Source organism: Charadrius vociferus, unplaced genomic scaffold (genome assembly GCF_000708025.1).
Source record: "Charadrius vociferus isolate BGI_N301 unplaced genomic scaffold, ASM70802v2 scaffold262, whole genome shotgun sequence".
Taxonomy (NCBI): Eukaryota; Metazoa; Chordata; class Aves; order Charadriiformes; family Charadriidae; genus Charadrius; species Charadrius vociferus.
In genome coordinates, this window is record NW_009647218.1 from 1213485 (window position 1) to 1214110 (window position 626).

Sequence of the window (626 nt, forward strand, 5' to 3'; positions counted from 1 at the left end):
TTTTTTCCCCTCCCCTCCCCTCCTCCTTTTCCCTCTCCTCAGCCCGCCATCCGCGGCCTCGGCGCTGGGTGTTTCCCACGCGCCCCCCCTGCGCCCGGGTAGCACGGCAGGCACTTAGGGCTCCCTCCCGTTTGACTACGTTTTTTTTTTTTCTTTTTTTTTTTTCCCCCCCTTGAGAGAGAGAGGGAGGGACACAAGCTGCAGATCTGATTTTTTTTTTTTTTTTTCCTCCCCTGTCCTCTCTCTCTCTCTCTCTCCTTCCTCCACTGCATTTTGTTTTATTTCCCCCTTCCTCCCCACCTCCTCTCGCAAGACGAGGGTTGCAGCCCGCGGTGCGCGCCTCCCCGAGCCGCCAGGAAGATGAACAAGCTCTACATCGGCAACCTCGGCGAGAACGTCAGCGCCCTCGACCTGGAAAGTCTCTTTAAAGACTCCAAGATCCCCTTCTCGGGCCAGTTCCTGGTGAAGACGGGGTATGCCTTCGTGGACTGCCCCGACGAGAGCTGGGCCATGAAGGCCATCGAGGCACTTTCAGGTGAGCGGCCCCTCTGCCTTCCCCCCCTCTTCCCTCTCCGCAGCCCCGACGGCTCCCGCCGACCGCGCTCCTCCGCGGCCGCGGAGCTGCT

The 626-nt window shown here is 60.5% G+C and overlaps 1 protein-coding gene across 3 annotated transcripts in view; it reads left to right on the plus strand.

The window, feature by feature from the left end:
• Positions 1-32: 32 nt before the first annotated feature.
• The window catches only part of IGF2BP3 (insulin-like growth factor 2 mRNA binding protein 3), a 116152-nt gene continuing 115558 nt past the window's right edge, over positions 33-626 (plus strand). For 2 of the 3 annotated variants that reach the window (XM_009879546.1, XM_009879547.1), the window contains exon 1: positions 361-535. In XM_009879546.1, the coding sequence (XP_009877848.1) occupies positions 361-535 (175 nt within the window). Of the gene's footprint in view, positions 536-626 lie in introns of all 3 variants that reach the window. The other variant, XM_009879545.1, reaches the window with a different exon arrangement.